Source organism: Lethenteron reissneri, chromosome 11 (assembly GCF_015708825.2).
Source record: "Lethenteron reissneri isolate LAM-NWPU_2019-01 chromosome 11, ASM1570882v1, whole genome shotgun sequence".
In the NCBI taxonomy this organism is placed as follows: domain Eukaryota; kingdom Metazoa; phylum Chordata; class Hyperoartia; order Petromyzontiformes; family Petromyzontidae; genus Lethenteron; species Lethenteron reissneri.
Genome location: NC_083789.1, coordinates 13,067,982 through 13,088,646, shown reverse-complemented (window position 1 = coordinate 13,088,646; position 20,665 = coordinate 13,067,982). Strand labels below are relative to the sequence as shown.

Here is a 20,665-nt window from a genome sequence, read left to right as displayed (position 1 = left end):
GCCAAGCCCCTGGGCTGACACTCTCCCACTCCCCATTGTGGGAGCCCGCACTACACCCAGCGCTCACCAAGCCCCGCTAGGGCTGGTACTACACCCGCCTACGGGGTGTACGCGATGACGGTGCATCACACGCCGTGCTGTGCTAGAGCCGGCCTCACACAGCAACCCACCCGGTGCTGTCCGCGATGTAGAAACATCGCACACCACGGCCCTCTCAGGCTGGCACCATACAGTGGGATCCCTGATGTCACTACACTATAACTGCACACCGGTGTGTTGGAGAGCAAATCCACAACATTTACAATCTTGAGTACAACGTTTCGCCAGTAATTACAAACAGTATCATCAGGGGGCAGCCAGATTTGTGGATAAATCTTCCTGTTTCATTCCTTAAATAGAGGGACGAATGTGATGACGTCACTTGTGAGCCCTTCTTGTGCGAAGTGGGGGGGGGGGGGGGGGGGATTAATGAATGGATGTAAACTGTGTGTGTGCATGATAATCGGTTTTTCGCCTTTTTTCTGGCAACACAACAGGTGTTAAGATGTTAAAACACCAAACTGAAACCTTTTACAAGGAATCATGTCTGCATTAACCACAATGCTTGTGGTCAGAATGCAAACAAAAAACATACTCTGATAATATATACATTGTCCTTGAAACTGATTGGTGCACACCAGATACAGCTTTTTTTTAGCCTCGTCTCAAACCGCATCCTCTATTGGCATCGTCTGGTCTAACACCGTTTGAGACCAGGCTCAAAAGAAAGCTGTCTCTGGCGTGGACCAATCAGTTTCAAAGACAATGCATATATTATCAGAGTACGTTTTTTGCATTCTGACCACAAGTATTGTGGTTAATGCAGATATGATTCCTTTTTAAAAGGTTTCAGTTTGGTGTTTTAAGCATTTTAATACCTGTTTTGTTGCCAGAAAAAAGGGGAAAACCCTATTATCATATTTTGGTACTGGCAAAGGAGGTCCCATGATGTGTGTGTGTGCATGTTTTGCATGTGTACACTGTGCGTGTGAGAAGGTGTTGCATGTGTAAACTGTGTGTTTGAAGGTCTTGCATGTGTTCTGTGTGTGTATGTGTTGCATGTGTACCCCGTATGTGTGAAGGTGTTGCAGGTGCTCGCGGCAATGGGAGCAGACTTGGGCTTGGTTGCTCTCGATGGCAGCACGGCACTGCACCTCGCCGCACTGAAAGGCCACACAGTCTGCTGCCGCTTCCTGGCCCAGCGAGGCGAGGACCGCGTTCTGTGCTCCATCTATTTACGAGAGACTTCTGCGACACGCGTGCAGCACTTAGAAAGTGCCGAGGAGTACTGAGCAAGCCGACGATCTGGCCGACTGCACAAACAAGGAAAATCTGTTTAATTGTGTTTTTTCACTTAATTTTGGCTAGATGTATCTCTCCCCTCTACTTTGTGCACGTTTCAGTTTTTGGTCCATTTTCTTCCACTGACGTTCACGTTTAAGATCCACATCACAGGAGGAAGTACGCATTCAGTAAAAAAAGTACTTCCAAGTGCACATCCGGAAGTGTTTCACAAACCATTACGTACGCACGATTTTACTTCCTTGTTTAATGTTCCTCTTGACTTAAAGCTTTCGTGACTGCAGGAATTCATATTCTTTGGGTCTTTCAGTAAAGCACGTAGACAGAAAAAATAATACAAATAATAACAATATCACGACGTTTCGATCGCAACACAAGCAATCGTCATCAGGTGAAAAAGAGAGGGAAAGCTGCTGAGGCATGCTGTTTAGGTCATAACTGGCTGTGATGTTCCCTTCCTACTTACCTATGTTAGCAGTTATTTTCGACTCTCTGAGTTACATTCACTAATACAGCCACCGTTAGCTGTGTTAGTAAATGGCGGCTTGCCATCCTTTTCCACCTCCATGTGGCGATGGCGCTTTCCTAGCTCTCTCCATGCTTACATTTACAAGCATCTCTAAACCTTTGTAAACAGCTCTTTGATTGGTGTAGACCTACTGACGGTTACGGAGACCTCTCCTACATTAACATTAGCTGCCCTGCCCATCTATAAACCTTTAGAAATAGCCTGCCTCAGCAGCTTTCCCCCTCTTTTTTCAGCTGATGACGATTGCTTGTGTTGCGATCGAAACGTGATATTGTTATTACTTTTATTCTGTTTTCTATCTACGTGGCTTTACCGAAAGACCCAAAGAATATAACGTTCCTCTTTTACTCATGGGTCCACGATCACTCATGACTACTGCCACTGTGAAGGACTGAGGCACGAGTGTGACGCCTATGCAATGAACATTTCTCTGTAGCAGCACACACGGTGAAGTGTATCCCTGATGTGGACACAAAGGCCGCTTGAAGGAACCTCAGAAGTAGTTCTGTAATATCTTCTACGCGCGCGGTTGAGGCACCGCTGTGCAAGAGATACAAAAGCATTCTTAGTCTCATGACGTGACACCGATAACGCACGGTTGATACAATTGGGGAAAACAATACACGCACAGTTGTAATTCAATGGCATCTCAAGATGCTTACAAATACTGGACACCTGTGAAAAAGAGCTTCATGGCTCAACGGATGTCTCCAGGATAAGTAGAGATTCTGCTTCTGATCTGATTCAATCGTACAAATTAACAGAAAATGTTCAGTAAAGTAAACAAAGGATAAAGAACAGGGGCATGACTGAGTGGTAGCGAGTTGACAGATTCAGCTTATTTTATTTATCACACAGATGATCCCGTTTACATGGGAGGTCCGTGGTTCGTGAGCACAGCAACAACAACAAAACAAAGACAACAAACATCCACATTGTACCAGGTCCTTAAGGACTTTTGCGTAGGTTTTCAGCTTCAATTCGGTAGTCCGTTAACGTCTTTGGGTGTATGGACCACAAATATTACATCTCGTCCGCTTCATGGTGGATGTTAAATAAGTCATTCGATTAACAGTTGGCCATTGTATGCTGGCGTCATGGTCAACACTTGCCAAATTTAAGAAAATTACTCGCAAACCAATTAATCTGGAAACAATGCAATTGTCGCCCCCTACTGCAGACACCTGACAAGACCCTCCCGACACTGTCTTGAGACTCAATGAGGCTTTGCTGGGTAAACAAATAATAAATAAACACGATTGAGTAATGGTGACACCACCCACAACTGTCACAACTATTGCAACCACAAGTGGTGGTTATGACAGAGATGTCTGTCCCAACACCAAAACATCTGCCAATTGTTACGCCAAAGTCTGGAAACTTCCTGTAATGTTTGGGTGTATGCACATGGACTAGGGTATAAGTTTACAGACTCATTGTTTTGTTTAACACTTGTTCATTATGTGCCTTCTGAGCGCCAATTTGATGCTAGTGCAGATGCTTGGGTTACCACCTTTCCCACAGACCAAATCCGGATGTATTTCTGAGTCATCCGAGGTCAGGGGTCAGCAGCCTGCTGCGCTGGAGCCGCATGCGGCTCTTTAGCAACTACTTCATGGCATTATTTATTAAGGACCACCGTTTCGTATTTACATGCATTGCGTCTCTTGAAATATTGAGAGGTTTTTACCCAAATTCGAAAAAAATGCCCCTTATTGTTAGTTTACATTGCCGACCCCTGGCCTAGGTATATCAAACCGTTGCAGTTTACTGTGCTGAAGTTCAACACAACGCCTGCGGATCTTGGTACAAATCAATTTCTGCCAACCCGAGCACACAGATGGCAATTCCCGGACTGTCCGGGTCACTCGTCTGGGTCGAAACCAGGTGGCAACCTTAAGCCTATGTGCACTTTGCGTTGCACGTAGGCTGGTGACCAAGTGCGCGTGTGCCACCATCTACATTCAGGTTGTAACCCCAAGCTGAAGAATGCAGAACGCCAGACGGGTCGCATGTTGGCCAAGGAGTCTGGCCACAAGGTGACGGTGAAGGCCCTCCGCAAGGAGGAACGCCTGTTCGCACGCTCCCAACGGCCGCCTGCGGACGGCAAAAAGGGAGTGTGTTCTCAACCCTGGGCAGTTCGCCTCTACGACTGGACACAGGCAGGGAGTTCGCATGGGCCACTGCAGGGATCATGCAACCTTATTCATTCCTCTTTGGTTCTTTCAGTAAAGTCACTTATAAAGAGAAAATAATAAATTAAATACTAGCATACGACGTTTCGATTGCAACACAAGCAATCATCATCAGATATAAATGAAATAGAAACACAAATCTAGTATACTTAGAAATGTAATGTAATACAACAGAGAGTCGGATAACAACAGTCAAACACCCTACCTGGTTGATTACGTTCTTCCTGAGAAGGCTAAATTTGAGAGTGAGATAAAACACAGAACCAGAGACATATAGACAGACATATAAGCAGACAGATATCACAGAGATACATAAAGAGAGAACACACATAGGCACACAGAGAAACCACGCCTCTGTGTCGAGGCCTTAAATAGAGAGAGGGGCGGGGGCGGAGAGAGAGGGAGGGGTTAGAGAAATTAGCATGTCAATGAGTGGCACGGTGAGTGGCACGGTGCAAAAGCTTGAAAAAATTAGGAGACAGGGAGAGAGACACACTCAATTTAATAATCTAGCAAAATTCTTATTCATTCCCTTTGCAGCTGTGTAACTGCAAATTCAGCTCTTCTTCTGACCATTCTGCCCCTTATGTGTTTCACAGATGTCCTTGTCTGTTTACATACGAGTGCAATTATCATCTTAAACCTAAGTCATTGTTTCTGTAAGTTAATTTTACGACGAATAATTTTGAATAGTCATTTGTCTGCGCCAACTTTCATTCCAGGGAATTAATGTTATTTAACATTTAAACACGTCTGCGCACTACTTTCAATTTCTTCTGTAAAATTGTTGCAAGTGTCACAGTGCAAGTGTCTCAGTGCAGGTGTCACAGTGCAAGTGTCACGCAGCCTGGCGACAGCGCCGCAGCTGGCTGCAGTCCCGGATCGCTCTCACAGTTTATCAACCGTAACCACACCTCGTACCTTACCCACGTCCTTCTTCACTCACCACCACTCTTCTTACTTTCATCTTCCATTACATTTTTCATATAATTTATTTTGTTTCATTATTTTCATTATTACTTTGGCGTCGCCCGAGTTTTGGGTGGCGGCCGATCCCTGCACCCAAACCCGCCCGCCTCGGTGTTCACTGCACACGCCTCGCGGCGCTACAACAGCCGACAAATGCCGTTTACTGCAGTGCCACACAACTCGCCTCAACTGCCTCATCGCACAGCTGTTGGGCAGTGCGAGTAAACGAGGCCTGTTGCTTCGATTCACGAAGCTGGAGAACGCTGGCTGTATTGTTCATGCGGCGCGGCTTAACATCCGCCCCGGGCACGGTTTCTACCAGCAACGTCCTCACAAGGCACCTCTTCCGGTACCATCAGCGACTGTGAGCTTGGCGTGCCCCAGCATCGCCAGCAAGTGGGAGATCTACGTGCTCCGTCCAACGTTCACCACCATCAGCGAGTGGGAACGCGTAGCAGACTGTCATCTCCTCAACACGAGAGAGTTGGCTTGCCTGCTGCCCAGCACCACCAGTGAACGGGAGCTCTGCGAGGTACGTCCATCCTGCTGCACCACCTGCGAGCTGGAGCACAGAGCATGGTCAGCTAATCCACTGGACTTCGTGTACTTCTGGCTGCTCCATTGTACGCCCCGCCTGCGTGGTTCTGCACGCCCGTGTACGCGCTCAGCGAGTGTTTACACGGGCGTGTTTGCATCCGCTACGTACGGGGAAGTGCTTGCTGATAGCGTGGAGCTTGGACAACGACACCTCGACTTGCTGCTCAGGGCAGCTGAGCCGCTGATTGGAGTCCATCCGAATCCGGGCCCCTTCATCCGCACCACCGTTGCAGCACGGGCTGATATAATAGGGCTACGACATGCACCGTCTCTTCATCATCTGCACCTGCAACCCGCACTCCTGAGGACGCTCTCTGTCCTTGGGCTTCTCCGAGGCCAACGTCGGAGACCGCATCGGCACCGTGGTTGCAGAGGTGGCAGGGGCCGCCGTTCACAGGTCGACCTCGAACCAGCCAACTCCTCTGTTCCCTCGATGCCTCACCTGCACGGATCTTCACATCTACCTTCACATATCCGCCTCGGTCTGCTCAACGCACGCTCCATCACTAATAAATCAGCCCTGATTCATGATACCATCTCGGACCACCACATCGACCTTTTGCTCATCACTGAGACCTGGTGCAGGCAAGACTCCCCGCCAGCTATCTCTCTGGAAGTTGCGCCCCCAGGATACAAGGTTCTACATAAACCTCGCGCAACTAACCAGCGGGGTGGTGGCTTAGCGGTCGTTTACAATGCTCACTTGAAAATTAAAGAGCTCCATCTACCAATGGCTCAGGCCACATTCGAGGTCCAGTCCGTATCCCTTACTACTAACAACGAGTGCTTTTACATTATTTCCATCTATCGCCCTCCAGATGGCAGCATCAACACCTTCGTAAATGAGCTTTCGGAATTCCTATATCTGATTCCTAACCCATCTCACAGGCTCGTGCTTACAGGCGACTTCAATTGCCCCGGCAATACCCCAGCCTCCATCGATAGTCACCTTGAGTCAACTTTGGCCTGCCATAACCTGGTCATCACAAACTCAGGCCCCACCAGAGCTTCGTCAACAAACGTTGAGAGCATGCTCGACCTGGTTCTGGAACCTAACCAGCACCGACGCATCACTGCGCTGGGAGTTTTCCAAACTGGTTACTCCGACCACCGCCTTATACTTTCTTCCCTCCAATTTCCGAAGCCAATCACCATCAAATTCACCCGCAACTTGCGTAATTTTAAGGGTATCGAATTTTCTGCTTTTCGTCACCTCCTTGCAAACTCGCTTTCAATGTTATCCCCATCATCGGATCCAACCGTCTGCGCTCTCCAACTAGAAGCTGACATGAGGGCGGCGCTGGACAAACTAGCTCCATTAAAATCACGAACCGCTAGGCAGTCTTCTCACGACACTCACTGGCTCTCAAGAGATGCCATCATTGCTAAGCGAACCAGGAGGCGTCTTGAACGTATCGCATCCCGCAGTGGTCTACCTGCTGATCGACTTGCTTACAGAGTCGCCTGCAGGAAAACTAACAAACTGATCCTTGTCTCACGTTCCTCCCACATTGAGGAACGCATCAAAAAAGCAACCGGAAACCCGCGCATTCTATGGAAAACTCTCAAAGATCTTCTCCATCCTGGTAGCACCATGGTCCCTCACCTTAGCGATCCCCTTGCCTCACTGAAACTTGCCACCTCTTTTAATACTTACTTCAACAACAAGCTAATCGCCGTCGCAAACTCGTGCACGTCTACTGACACATTGCACCATTGTACCCCGCTCATGGTACCTAAAATTGTAAGCACTAACCCAGACACTCTTCTAACTATGCTAAAGCCTGTGTCTACAAAAGACGTTTTCGCTTTAATTGAATCACTTCCTTTGAAGTCATCTCCACTCGACGTGCTCCCAGGTTCCTTGTTCAAGCAATGTGCTCCGGAACTCGCCATCATGATCAGGAACATCGCAAATGCCTCCTTCTCTTCGGGGTGTTTTCCGTCCAACCTCAAATCTGGCCTGGTTTCTCCCTTGTTAAAGAAACCAAATCTAGATCCGGATGACCCATCTAGTTATCGTCCCATCACTAACCTCTCGAACCTCTCTAAACTCCTTGAACGACTAGCCCTCGCCCAGCTACAACCACACGTCACCTCCTCCGCAAACTACTGCAACTTCCAGTCAGCTTACCGTCAAAACTATTCCACAGAAACAGCACTCACTAGGGTGCTCGATGACATTTTAACGATCGTTGATTCCGGCTCAACTGTTGCACTTGTAAGTCTGGACATTTCGTCAGCCTTCGACACCATCAACCATTCGCTCCTTACTTCCCTCCTGAAATCCGACTTCGGTATATGCGGCTCAGCACTCAAGTGGATAGCTTCGTACCTTTCTGACCGGCAATCCTCAGTCAGGGTGGGCATGTCCACATCGCCTGAAACAAAAGCATTATGCGGGGTTCCCCAGGGCTCTGTTCTAGGTCCCCTGCTCTTCACAGCCTACACTTCCCCGATCGGCCGACTCATTGCAAGCTTCGGTGTTAAGCATCACTCATACGCGGATGACACGATTCTATTCACCGCCATCGATTCTAGCAATGCATCTGGATTCGAGAGGCTCTCGGAATGTACCACCGCCGTGCAACAATGGTTCACTGCACACAACCTAGCCCTTAATCCGAAAAAGTCAGTGGCCATCATGTTAGGTACCAAGCAACGTCTCAATTCAGCAGCACTCCCCACACACATACACATCTTCGGTCATAGCATCAAGTTCACCAACCACTTCAGCTACCTCGGTGTCATCCTAGATTCAACTTTATCCTTCGACCGTCAAACCAACCATATCATCAGCTCATGTAACTTTCACCTGAAGGCTCTTAGACACATACGTCCTCTGATCTCTACTGAAATTGCCAACACTTTGGCATGTTGCATAGTTGGGTCTCGCCTTGACTATTGTAACTCCGTCCTTGTCCGGACCTCCGCTGGCAACCTAAGGAAGCTTCAAAGACTACAAAATAACCTAGCACGCGTCGTCATTGCCCACACTCATCCCCGCCTCGACTCACTAGCTCGTCTCCGCGCTCTCAACTGGCTCCCCATTGCCAGTAGGGTCACATACAAGACCGCCTGCCTCTGCCACAATGCCTTCATATCCGCCTGCCCGCCGTATCTTTCTTCATTACTGACAACTTGCAGCTCAGCACACGGCAGATGCCTGCGCAGCACGACTCACGACCTCCTCTCAATACCAAGATCCAGGATGGTCATGTCTACGCGCCGCTTCTCGGTGGCAGCCCCAACAGTCTGGAACGATATCCCTTTGCACATTCGCAGCATCACCTCAATCGCCTCCTTCAAGAGACACTTAAAAACTCACCTCTACAATCATGCTTTTGAGCGACTCTGAGCTTGGCTCCGCGCCTCTGAGTTGCGGCCACTACGTCTGCAAATTTGCGCGCGTTACAAATTGTACTATTATTATTATACTCTGATTTCGAATTGCTTCCTTACTGCAAATTAAACTCTCCTGGTCTCTTTGAGTCATCACCTGGTCAAAGAAAAGGAACACGAACTTCAAACTCAATGTCACGTTATGCCGCTTTTGTCATTGTTTGTTTCAAGACATTTCTGTCCATCTGGATGCAGGAGTACAAGGAGGACCTGCGGGCAGAGCTGGGAGCCGTGTGCGGGCCGGACGGCTCCCTGGCCTGGGAACAGCTGCTGGATGCACTGCATCGGCAACGGGCGCCGCCCTTGGGGCCACCAGAGACGCAGCTCCTCCTTCAGGCTCACGACCTCAACAAAAAGGGAACGGTGGTGTTGGAAGAGTTCTTAAAGGGGAACAAATACCTGGCCAAGTCTTACCTGATGAGTGCCTTCGAGCCCAAAGGGAAGAAAGGGAAGAAGGGTCGCCGCAAGGGGAAGGCCAAGAAATTCACGGTGAAGCGTCATCATTAAACGTCACCGCACCTTTTTTTTACAGCAGCTTTGTTTGAACACAGTGTAATGTTTACATGCATGCCAAATGTCCTTGGCAGGTGCCCCTGCCCATCTGTGTGGTTCCAGAGGGGGTAACCCCAAGACGGGCAGACGGGGGGCCTCCTTTGCATGCCATTGAGCAGCTGAGTCTCACCACGGACTGTGGACGCTTTGACCGGGACCACCGCCCTGCCCACCCCATCGAGGACGACTCAGCCTGGTCTCTCCCCCCGCACGGTTTTCTCACAACGGAGCTATCGCTTGCTAGTCAAGGCTTACAAACACAGGCAACTCAGGCTGAGGGTTTTATGGAGTGCAACAAAGTGCCTTGGTAAACACTGCCCGGCGTAAAGTTACGGAACGAGGCACACGAACGGTAACTGTGAACCACGCTACAACGTGAATGACGACACGGAGAGGTGAGCACGGGGCCCCACAGTCCTTGCGTATTTACTAGGACTTAGGCACAGCGAGAAATATGAAATGCAAATTCATCAGGCAGAAGGTTTTTGCAATATACGTTGTTTACTCGGATTGTTAAACTTAGCTTTTTTTGTATTTTGAATGAACCGCATGAAAAATTGGTGAATTGCTTCCAGTTTGCCACGTATAAATGGCTAGAGCAATACACGTAACGTGCTCACTGAGAAATGAAGGGAGCTGCCACATTGTTGGTGTGGGTAACACGCTGGACTTGCCATCCAGAGGTCACCGATTCGATTCCATCCCCCGGTGTGGCAGATGAAACAAATGTGTACAAACTTTTTTTTTATTTAACCAGGTAAGGCCCACTGAGTTATACAGTTCTTTTTCAGAAGCGACCTGGCCACATATGGTAGCTCAAGGAAGTGGCTTATAACTTGGAAATTAATAGCTGCCAAATACTCTAAATGCTTGTTTACAGATGTGGAGGTAAAAATCGGAGGGCCTGGGGAAAAATTCATATGACCAGCGGGGAGAACATGCAAACTCCAAATAGCCAGGTGTCCGGGTCGGGATCGAACCCATGGCTTCCTATATACCAGGCAAGGGAGATAACATCTTGGCCACCTCAGCGTACGTTTCTTAAATCTTGCTGCCACTCTCCATTCTGCTGCATGAACGGGTTCACTACATTTAGTCAATCGGCAGGTCGCGTGTGGTGATGTAAAGTGTGGATGCGCCTACTTCTTTCAACACGCCTGCTTAGTGTGGAAGAGTAGACGAAATGCCATCTAAAACCCTCTCCATTGAATGCCCTGACACCAGGAGTGGCACAATGAAGCAATTACACGGCTGCACCTTTCTCTTTGATTTATTGGTGGGCCTAATTCACTTATGCTAATTGGTGCCTTCATTACCAACATTCCACTGGAATCGATTACCACTATCCCCGACTTTAAGAAATCGGTGATTGATTCTGAAAACTGCTGGCGGCGTCCTGGTGGGATGGGCGTCGTGAGCATGCCCCCAGCACGCGCGCCGTGCCCCTGTCCACCGCAGGTACATGGCAGCGCCGGAGCGCACCTTCGTTGGCGTGACGGCGGCGGTGCGCGGCGGTGACTGCGAGTCCCTGCTGCGTGCCTTCTCCCAGGACGTCCCCGTCGATGTGCGAGACCCCTTCTATAAGACGCCGCTCATGGCCGCCGCTGCGCATGGGAACGTGGAGCTCGCCGCGCACTTGTTACAGCTCGGGTTTGGCCAACACTCATGCCTGCTTGCACTCACAGTGTGTGTGCGTGTGAATGCGTGGCTCCGCGGTTGGCAGTTGGTAGGTTGCATATTCAAATCCTGGTTGTGGCTGACTCAACCCATAATCTCTTCCTCTGGGTTAATAAAATAAGAACTACTTTGTGAGGAAGTGAACGGTGATTGTTCTATGAAAATCCCTGCCCTCGTCATGGGAATGTGGAATTTTTACCACTGGCTCAGGGTTGTAAGCGGGAGATGAACGCCGCTTCAATGCTCATTTGAGCAGGAAATCACTTTGACGTTTGTCTTGTGTTGAGCCATACGCCCAAACGGCCTGTCCTGAGGCACACCCTGCCCCTCTGTCGTGAACCATAAACAGCTGTGTGCACTGACCAATTCTTTGTGCAGCAAAAGCTCCGTTATCTGGCACTTTACCATTCGGAATGCTCTATGAACCGGCATCTGTCATAGACGCCAATACAAATCTTCCTTTACGTATCCAGAAAAATTCCGACACCCATCCGGCATCTTTGCCGTGCACTTATCATTGATCTCTTGTTTACGGAAGCTTCAGGACGCTGCCGAGTGTTGGCACGAGTGGCAGTCTGTACTGTACATACGGTATTGTGCTACTGTATATTGAGCTCTAAACGTCCTCACTACTCTATAATCAACTTAGAAGGCCCTACAACTGACCGGTGAGTACCTCTGTAAGAGAGTATTTAATTTCTTATAGCATAGTTAAAATGTGTGCTTAGTTTCTTGAAAAGTTTTACGTAAATTTGGTGAATCATACGCGTATTTGCTTAACCAGCACTATACATTCCCTATGGATGCCGGTCAACAGAGCATTTGCTGTAATATGAATAACAATTTACAGGTATTTGTCCATCCACTGTGGGATGAAGGCCTACCCACGTCAAGTTCGTCCTGTGTATATTATTATTTACCAGAGGTGGGACAAAGTCATTGTTATGCAAGTCCAAGTCGAGTCTGAAGTCATCAAATTCATGACTCGAGTCTGACTCGAGTCCAAGTCACATGACTCGAGTCCACACCTCTGAGGTGGGACAAAGTCATTGTTATGCAAGTCCAAGTCGAGTCTGAAGTCATCAAATTCATGACTCGAGTCTGACTCGAGTCCAAGTCACATGACTCGAGTCCACACCTCTGTTATTTACCCAGGAAAGCCACAGCCTTACACTGTGTGAACGGAGCCATGGACCCCGCCCGTGAGTGTACTCGGGCATACACTGTGCGTGTGAACTGAGCCATTCTCCCTGCGGTGACATGGCCCAGCAGTAGCGCATTTGCCGCTCATTACAGAAGTTTGTGGTTCGAACCCAGAAGGCCGCCCTGTTTAGTACTGCGGGTGTAATAACCGTAACGGATATATGTGCTGTCAGCTTCATTGTGGACATTATCCAAAGCTGCCAAATTCGAAAAAACTACCCACAATTTACTCAATTGGGATTACACTTGGCAAAAACGTCGCCCCCAACTGCGAAACTAACTGCAGGCTGCGTGAAGCAGAGTTCTTTCGCGATTATAGCCTTGCACCATAATACCACACGTACTGAATCGCACGTGCCGCTCGCTCCAGTGCCGACGTGCAGGCCCGTGACGCGTACCGATGGACGGCGCTGCACCACGCGTGCCACGCGGGGCAAGCGGACATCGCCGCGCTCCTCCTGGACGCCGGCGCCGAGGCCAACGCCATGACGCTCAGTGGCTCCACCGCACTCATGCGAGCCGCTGAGAGCGGCCGCCTGGACTGCGTGACGCTGCTGTTGGAGCGGGGTGCCCGCCTGGCTCAGAGGAACAAGCAAGGTGGTGTCAACCGCAACACTGCCTTAGCAAAAGACGGGTTTGTCAATTGTTGACATTGATATTCATGGGTGTATAAACAGGACCACAGAGGTTGTGCAATTATTGTGAGCACTGGTTCTAGCTTCCTTCCCACCTCTTCGTAGTTTCCCGCCCAGTCCTCCGTGTCCAAAAAACTGTGCACCTTCCAAATTCTCCAGCTATATCTATGGGACCTATTTTTGGCCAGTATCAAATTGGTGAAGAAAAAATTGGCTTTAGTGCTTTACCCTTTACGGAAATTCTGAGGCATATGAGACGCAAATTGCCCGCGAAACAAATTGTAAAAAAATAAAATAAAACGTGCTACTGTTCTGCCAGATAATACGGCGCTGGAAGTGGCGCAGGCGTTCGGGGAGCCTCGCATTACCGCCGTGCTGCAGGCGCGGTTCGACGCCCTGCCCAAAGTCAAGGAGAGCCGCGGCGGAAATCGCAAGAAGGGCGACCTGCGGGCAGCATCAGCGAGGGCGAGCTCGCGGCCACACACCTCCCCCACCGAGACCTCGAGCCAGCCCGCCAGAGACCAGCGCCCCGCTGATAAGGTCGGCAGTCTGCAGAGTTTTAAGGGTCACGTTGACTCGGTAACTCGGAGCCCTTGCATCATATGTCATGTCACACATTCTAAGGGGAACCCACGGTGGCAACTGTTCCTCTCGGGCACAAGGCGGCTCAGCACCTGGCCTGCAAGCGGAAAATTAGTCTGCCACTCGGAGGTGCGATGTTGCTTTGTGGAATCCAAATAGAGTAATTTTCAGCTCATTTTTTTACTTTGGCAAAAATTGTCCCATGACACTGGCACATCACGGCCTACTCTTGAGAATGATGCGAGTGGATTTTTTAACGTCCACTGTGAAGCACAGAGCGTGTAGAACGTTGCAGTTAATAACACCCGCAGCATTAACGAGGGCGGCCTGCCGGATTCGAAACTCGAAACTTTGCAACAAGCGGCGACATGCGCTATTGCTGGGCCACGTCACCGCCCCCTGCAACCCAAAATGAAAGCCACCCCGCCCCCCCCTCTCGGGCGTCCCCATTTGCTACTGATAGGTGGGCACGGTGGAAGAAACCGAGGGAGTCGCGAGGGCGCAGCGAGCACAGCGCAGCAGCATGCTGCACGAGGCGACGCGCTTCGCCAGGAGAGCCAACCAGATCAACGTCACCTTCACTCCCAGGACGGTGAGCTCGCACCGTCGCCACCGCTGCCGCCACCACTAAAGCAGCAACGACCGTCGCATTCCATTCGTCATCAAACCAACTGGTCATTATTCACTTGAGCGTTGGACCCCAATCGCACGCTAACAAGGGTGTGTCTTGATTAAAAAGAAAAATAGGTTTTACCATTTCTGGCAATGAAACAGGTTTTGTTCTTGTTGCCTGGTTCTCTGACATTGGCATTCTAATCTCCTCATTGGCACAGCCCCTGGTTGCTGGAGTCGTCTCACATTGACATGCTAATCTCTTACATTTACGTACAAACTCCAGCTCTAGCTCCGCCCACTTACAGTGAGGGAAAAAAGTATTTGATCTCTTGCTGATTTTGTACGTTTGCCCACTGACAAAGAAATGATCAGTCTATAATTTTAATGGTAGGTTTATTTTGAACAGTGAGAGACAGAATAACAACAAAAAAATCCGGAAAACGCATGTCAAAAATGTTATAAATTGATTTGCATTTTAATAAGGGAAATAAGTATTTGACCCCTCTGCAAAACATGACTGAGTACTTGGTGGCAAAACCCTTGTTGGCAATCACAGAGGTCAGACGTTTCTTGTAGTTGGCCACCAGGTTTGCACACATCTCAGGAGGGATTTTGTCCCACTCCTCTTTGCAGATCTTCTCCAAGTCATTAAGGTTTCGAGGCTGACGTTTGGCAACTCGAACCTTCAGCTCCCTCCACAGATTTTCTATGGGATTAAGGTCTGGGGACTGGCTAGGCTACTCCAGGACCTTAATGTGCTTCTTCTTGAGCCACTCCTTTGTTGCCTTGGCCGTGTGTTTTGGGTCATTGTCATGCTGTAATACCCATCCACGACCCATTTTCAATGCCCTGGCTGAGGGAAGGAGGTTCTCACCCAAGATTTGGCGGTACATGGCCCCGTCCATCGTCCCTTTGATGCGGTGACGTCCTGTCCCCTTAGCAGAAAAGCACCCCCAAAACATAATGTTTCCACCTCCATGTTTGACGATGGGGATGGTGTTCTTGGGGTCATAGGCAGCATTCCTCCTCCTCCAAACACGGCGTTCAGTTGATGCCAAAGAGCTCCATTTTGGTCTCATCTGACCACAACACTTTCACCCAGTTGTCCTCTGAATCATTCAGATGTTCATTGGCAAACTTCAGACGGGCATGTATATGTGCTTTCTTGAGCAGGGGGACCTTGCGGGCGCTGCAGGATTTCAGTCCTTCACGGCGTAGTGTGTTACCAACTGTTTTTTTGGTGACTATGGTCCCAGCTGCCTTGAGATGATTGACAAGATCCTCCCGTGTAGTTCTGGGCTTGACAGTTCTTTTGTGTTTCTTCCATTTGCGAATAATCGCACCAACTGTTGTCACCTTCTCACCAAGCTGCTTGGCGATGGTCTTGTAGCCCATTCCAGCCTTGTGTAGGTCTACAATCTTGTCCCTGACATCCTTGTAGAGCTCTTTGGTCTTGACCATGGTGGAGAGTTTGGAATCTGATTGATTGATTGCTTCTGTGAACAGGTGTCTTTTATACAGGTAACAAGCTGAGATTAGGAGCACTCCCTTTAAGAGTGTGCTCCTAATCTCAGCTCATTACCTGTATAAAAGACACCTGGGAGCCATAAATCTTTATGATTGAGAGGGGGTCAAATACTTATTTCCCTCATTAAAATGCAAATCAATTTATAACATTTTTGATATGCTTTTTTCTGGATTTTGTTGTTGTTATTCTGTCTCTCACTGTTCAAATACACCTACCATTAAAATTATAGACTGATCATTTCTTTGTCAGTGGGCAAACGTACAAAATCAGCAGGGTATCAAATATTTTTTTCCTTCACTGTACCCTTGGGTTGAGCCCACCTAAAGTCTCTATACGCTCGTGTTGCAGCAGTTCTTTCTCCTGCGTCAGCAGTTCTCCTGCTGTTTTTGTATCACCTGATGACGGTTGCTTGTGTTGGGATCGAAACGTCGTGATCTATTAATTTTATATCTATGTGACTTTACCGAAAATACCAAAGAGTAATGAAACAGGTGTTAAGATATTCAAATACCAAATAGTTTTGCCACAGGTATGTGTAGTTAATGCAGACTTCATGCCTTGCAAAAGGTATCTATTAATATATATTTTCATCATTTTGATACTGGCAAAAAGGTTGCATAGATGTATCTTGATCATGTGGAGAAATATCTATCAATTCCAGCCATTGTCAATCCAATGCTTGGTGAAGGCCTTCTCATGCTGTGCTGGTTATTGGACTTGTGTTACCATACATCACCGCACTGATTATTTCCTTTGCCGAAATCGAACTCAGATCACCAGATTCATAGGGTGGCATATTGATAGCACGTCAACCTTACAGCAATAAGAATCTGCCTAGGTTTGATTCCTGAATCTGGCACCTTCTGTGTGGAGATAGTGTTTTCTCTCCCCATTCTGCATCGGTTTCCTCAAGATACTTCAGGTTCCGTCCATAGCTAAAAGCGCACACGGTAATTGGTATTGGGCAAACATGTCAATGTGGCAGGCCCTTCTTGAAACAGTCCTCAGACTCAGTTGAGATTTTCTTGGATAAATACGTAATTATTATAGCTCAGTATGCAAACCACTGAACTTTAGGAATGCCGTGTGTGTATTTCTATGCACGCGGAGTGGTAGTGCGGTGTTTAGTGCACTGCGCTACTAACGCAGCTACCCAAGTTCGATTCCTGATCACAGTCAACATAAGTAACATTTATCGAAAACCGGTCTTGGGTCTTTCCAAGTTTAATGAGTACCTGGTATAGTGTGTAAACATAATCACTTGGAGGACAAAGACGACGAACCACACTATGCGTCGTGCCGGCCTTGATAGACGATCGCTAACGGCGTTCTGTGTAGGCTATATGTTGGATCGCTGCCTTTGTACGTGTGCGTGTGTTACTGTGGAACTCCAGGACTGGCGCTCCCAAGCCAGCACTCCAGCGCTACTGCAAAAGAAAGAGTCCCTGAGGCAGCGCTTCTCAGAAGACATCGATTTCCCAGGATTTCAAATGCCCTTTCAGAAGGGGGTAACACAGCGCGCTGCGCTGTTCGGGGCACTTGACTCAAGGGACTAGTCCTCGTCTCAAAGGACTAAACTTGCCCCTGCTTGGTGAGATGGCCGTTGCAAAGGGCACGATAATGCACTCGACTCTTGCAGGATTATCAAAAACCATAAGCCTTGGTGGGGTTTAACCCACGTTTGACCTGGATAATCCGGAACTTGGCATCTGTGTCCAGGTGGCAAAAATGTATTTGTTACGAGATATCGTGGTTTCTTTGCCTTGAACTTTACAGAAAACTGCACAATTTTGACAGACCTAAGCTGACTGAGATATATGGCTGGGTTTAGTCTATAAAAAGGTGCCAAATCAAGCAATGACCTCATAGATCAAACCTGTAAGTATAGTTGTCAGTGCCACCGCTGCACATGTGCCCTGTGCATTGTGTAACCTCAGCCATTTGCTGCCCCGTGTTGAGAACTGAGGATCTGTGGTGCCCCCGTGTGTATCTCATGCTGCAGGTGACCTTATTTGTGCGGCACACAACACTGATGTCTGCGTGTGCCTCAATGTAGCTGACACAGGGATATTTCTGCTCTGTCTTTCCAAAATAATTTTAAATTGCTTTGAGCATTTGCAGTCGTGAATCTGTTTCATCCTCCAATGTTGTACCAATAAAAACATTTCAATGCGCACATCGATCATGCGAGATGTAGCCTGTGCCTAGGGTTCAGATAGGTGCTCCCCACAGGTGCAGCTGAGGAAGTTATGACCTCCCTGGCTCGGAGTCGAGGTGCTGCATACTGGGTTATGCATCTATCAGGGGGTGCTGAGCTCTAGAAAGAGCACTAGGTGGCGCAGTCTAGCAGAGGATGTTATCTCCAGACAAAGCATCACCAGGGAGCTGTCCAGCAGGAGGTGCTGATCTCCCAGCTGGAACACCAGGGGGGAGCTGTCCAGCAGGGGGTGCTGATCTCCCAGCTGGAACACCAGGGGGGAGCTGTCCAGCGTGGCGGTCTGAATTTCTCCAAGCCGGATCCCTCGGCTTTAACTTCACGCTGGGTTGAGCCTGTCACTGAGGACTTAAAATATAGATATATAGCATTGTTTCGTACGTGGAAAACACTTAGTTAACCATAGAATCATTACCCATAGAATTGTGTGTGAATCTTATCTCGGGTTATTCTACATCTGCCTCCGAGCTGCGTGTAAAAATACGACCCTCGTACGTACACAGCAGACTATGCAAAGTGTGTGGCTAATAATTCGTTTATATTGATACAAACGTTCCTACATAACACTGCAGTGTGCATATCCTATCAACTTCTTCATCCTCTGATATGTGAAGGTGTCAGTGCTGCCGCCATTATCAATTGTAGCGCAAGGGTGCAGTTCGGAGTTAATGTAATAGTGGGTTCTGCACACATACCACAGCTTACTACTATACACGTGGATATTCACTGTTCAGATCAAGTCGGAGTGATTTCCTGCTCAAATGAACAATGAGACAGTGCTCAATTCACGTTTACAGCCTTGAGCCCCTGGTGGGAATTCCACATTACTACGACGGGGCGAGTCTGTGTCCAGGACAACCACTGTTGACTTTCCTCATATCATTGTCCCTTGCAGGCGCAACAGAGCGGTCAAAATAACAGTAGTGGTGGGACGTGTAGCGGCAACCGTGCTCTGGCTTTCGCATATCAAGATCAATGTGTAACCATGGCCAAAGCCGTTGATGCCACCATACCTCATCAAAGTATACCACCATTGGTCTTAGGTCTTGCCCTTGGTCGGCGGACTCGTGGAGACCACTCCAATGCTTGTCGTGGCAATTGGCCCTCCCCTACGCTGCACACACGTTCCACTCAGTGGAACCGTTTTGTTTTTCTCCGAATCGTATCAAAACGAGTGTAGCGGTGAGATTTTGTTGGGTTGAAGCGTGAGGTGACTGCAGAGTCGTGTAGGCTACCGGCAGCATTGCCTGGAATTGTAACATGGACTGAGAGGGGCGCCGTGACGCGAGAAATCCACAGGGACACGGAGCCTCCTCGACTCCTTCATTATTCATGATCCGGACACGCAGACGCAGTTTAAGATTAAAGCGAGACCTCAGCCAACATAACCCACGTTCAGCAGCTCTAGCCACTGCGATATATGTGCGCCGTGATGCCGAGTTTCCATTAAATATTCATCACTGAGCTGAAATATTTGTCCTGATTCCATACCCCATCAGTATCTTACACCACAAAATGCAAGCGGTGAGAAGCTCTGAGTTGACATGAAATGGCTCTTAACGTATCGGGTGTTGGCCCCTTAACACATAGGCATTTACTGTCAATTTGTGGCTGGATCATGCATGCTGGTGAGTGCTAAGGACAAAACCTATCCGAGTTTACCACGTAATCCATGCAAACCCGTGGACTGAAACATGGCATTTGGAAGATCTGTTGACTGATGGCATTTTTTATTCCGAAAACCTCACCTCTAAGACCGCGGTAACGGGGCCACGTGTGGTCGTGTGCACGCGTGTGAGCGTGTCCGTGTAATAAATAGCCAGTGCGTTGAGTTGCTCTGTGACGCCTCGCATCGATGCATTCGCGTGGAAATAGTGAAAGGAGCCTCGCATCAATGATTTCAGACACTGGAGTCGATGGGGGGGGGGGGGGGCTCCTCCCCCAGTCAGAAACGCGCGGAAGGTCGGGGTCGCCTCGAGTCATCCACTCAGCACGGCTGACCCCACTATCATAGCCACATGATTACAGACCTTCGAGATTGAATCAAGTCGATGTTGTGTCAATAACTCCCAATATTAAAAGCGTTGCTGCGTTGAGATCAATCATCACTGTCGTGACGAACACGCCCACGTACACACGAGGATCTCCCTAGAGCCTGACTGTTGGGACAAGTATTGTCAGCGAGTACCTATAAAGACCGGCACGGAACACGAGGGAATGGTGTGGCTAACATTATTCCTGACCGCCTTTGTCTTCCCAGTGGTGATGTTTACACCGCACCAGGTAATACTTTAAGGCTGAGTCTACCTAGGAGAGGCCCATACCAGTTCAGATATTCGTCATTGATGTTGGCCGTGAGCGGTGAACCGAATTCGAATCGCAGAGTGCTTGGCGCATTGCGCTAAGCACTACACTTCCGCTCAACCACAAAATCAACGGCCCCCCATGTATTCCTTGACAGACTCGTGGGGCAATTACTGTTGAAGATCAACTATCAATACTGGCACTGCACACGTGGAGGTGGGTGGCCATAACCATGCCCGATCGCCTTTGTCTTCCCACCGCTAATGTTAACACACCCCACTAGGCTCTCTTAATCACCCACACGCACAATACACGCACACT

The 20,665-nt window shown here is 48.7% G+C and overlaps 1 protein-coding gene across 2 annotated transcripts in view; it reads left to right on the top strand.

Moving 5' to 3' along the window:
* Positions 1–18,001, top strand: part of ANKEF1 (ankyrin repeat and EF-hand domain containing 1) — a 37,002-nt gene extending 19,001 nt beyond the window's left edge. Inside the window, exons 5-13 of one of the 2 annotated variants that reach the window (XM_061550208.1) lie at positions 1,122–1,245; positions 3,839–4,032; positions 9,229–9,522; positions 9,621–9,781; positions 11,044–11,235; positions 12,836–13,062; positions 13,420–13,640; positions 14,146–14,274; positions 17,220–18,001. In XM_061550208.1, the coding sequence (XP_061406192.1) occupies positions 1,122–1,245; positions 3,839–4,032; positions 9,229–9,522; positions 9,621–9,781; positions 11,044–11,235; positions 12,836–13,062; positions 13,420–13,640; positions 14,146–14,274; positions 17,220–17,381 (1,704 nt within the window). In that variant the 3' untranslated portion in view covers positions 17,382–18,001. Of the gene's footprint in view, positions 1–1,121; positions 1,246–3,838; positions 4,033–9,228; positions 9,523–9,620; positions 9,782–11,043; positions 11,236–12,835; positions 13,100–13,419; positions 13,641–14,145; positions 14,275–17,219 lie in introns of those variants that run through there. The other variant, XM_061550209.1, reaches the window with a different exon arrangement.
* The last annotated feature ends 2,664 nt before the right edge of the window (positions 18,002–20,665 follow it).